Raw genomic sequence first — 1,120 nt, forward strand, 5'->3', positions numbered from 1 at the left:
CCAGGTCAAATGATAACTTAGATCTGACCCAAAATACGCGCTGCAGCCAATTCTTATGAACTAAACTAAACTTCATTACAAAAGAAAAGAGAGAGAGAGAGTTGGGTGGAAGATCAATATACGGACAGACTTGAGTTCAGTTCTTGAGGTCCAGACCCAGAGCAGAGATGGCGAGTTTGTAGCTGCCCAAAGTGTTTAGAAACAGTCCAGAGGTTACAGTCCAATGTCCGTGCTCAGGGTGGCCCCAGTCAGTGACTGGGGATCTCAATCCTTGTGGCTCCGGGTTTCCCCCTCTTGAAACCCAGAGCAGAGCTGAGATGAAGCAGGATCGTGGCCCAGGGTGTTTGCATGTTTCCAGCAGCCTCTTGGCCTGGGGAAACAATCGACTCCCAACCATCCCGGCAATTAGCCCAGGTCATTTACCCATTGACGGTTCAGCTCCAGGTCACCACAACCTCCACAGAGCCCTAGAGACACTAACACCAGTTCCCTCCAGTGTCCTACATGTTCATACTCCAGGTTTGATCTTTGACTCCAAGCCCCAGCAATAGACGCACCGGGTTTGCCCCCGTCACAAGCCCTGAGCACATGGCTCCCGGCTCGCGCGGCTGCATTTCCCGGCTCAGGTCACTCGGGGGGGCGGTGATTCACTCGTTCTGGCCCTGTCACCTGTCAGTGAGATCTGACATTACACTCCTAACGTGGATGGTGGGATCCTGCCCTGGCCAGCTGAGCCGGGCTCCCCTGCAGGGGTCTCCTCCCGGGGGTGCTGTGGGGCCATGACCCCAGGCCCGCCCCGTATGGCTGGATGGGCCGGGGGATCCCAGTCTGCCCTGTTCCATTGGGGTCGCTCTGTTTTGGTAGGTCCTGGGTAAACCTGTACTGCGTCCTGAGCAGAGGGGACCTGGGCTTCTATAAGGATGCCAAGGGGCAGGCGTCGGGCAGCACCCACGGTGGGGAGCCACTGGTCCCCCTGCACCAGGCCACCAGCCAGGTGGCCAGTGACTACAAGAAGAAGAAGAACGTCTTCAAGCTCAAGTGAGTCCAGCCACCCCCCCTCCCGGGTCAGAGACACCCCATGCCCCCGCACCCAAAGACACCGGGCACCCGCCCCCCCCCC

General features: G+C 58.1%; 1 protein-coding gene across 1 annotated transcript in view; it reads left to right on the forward strand.

The window, feature by feature from the left end:
• Positions 1–864: 864 nt before the first annotated feature.
• LOC113409308 (spectrin beta chain, non-erythrocytic 4-like) overlaps positions 865–1,120 on the forward strand; it is a gene marked incomplete at its 5' end in the record, with an annotated part of 4,378 nt that continues 4,122 nt past the window's right edge. The window contains one exon of the mRNA XM_026663070.1: positions 865–1,038. Coding sequence (XP_026518855.1) covers positions 865–1,038 — 174 coding nt within the window. The remainder of the gene's footprint in view (positions 1,039–1,120) is intronic.

This window comes from Terrapene carolina, unplaced genomic scaffold, assembly GCF_002925995.2.
Source record: "Terrapene carolina triunguis isolate 2854851 unplaced genomic scaffold, T_m_triunguis-2.0 Scaffold32227, whole genome shotgun sequence".
NCBI lineage: Eukaryota > Metazoa > Chordata > Testudines > Emydidae > Terrapene > Terrapene triunguis.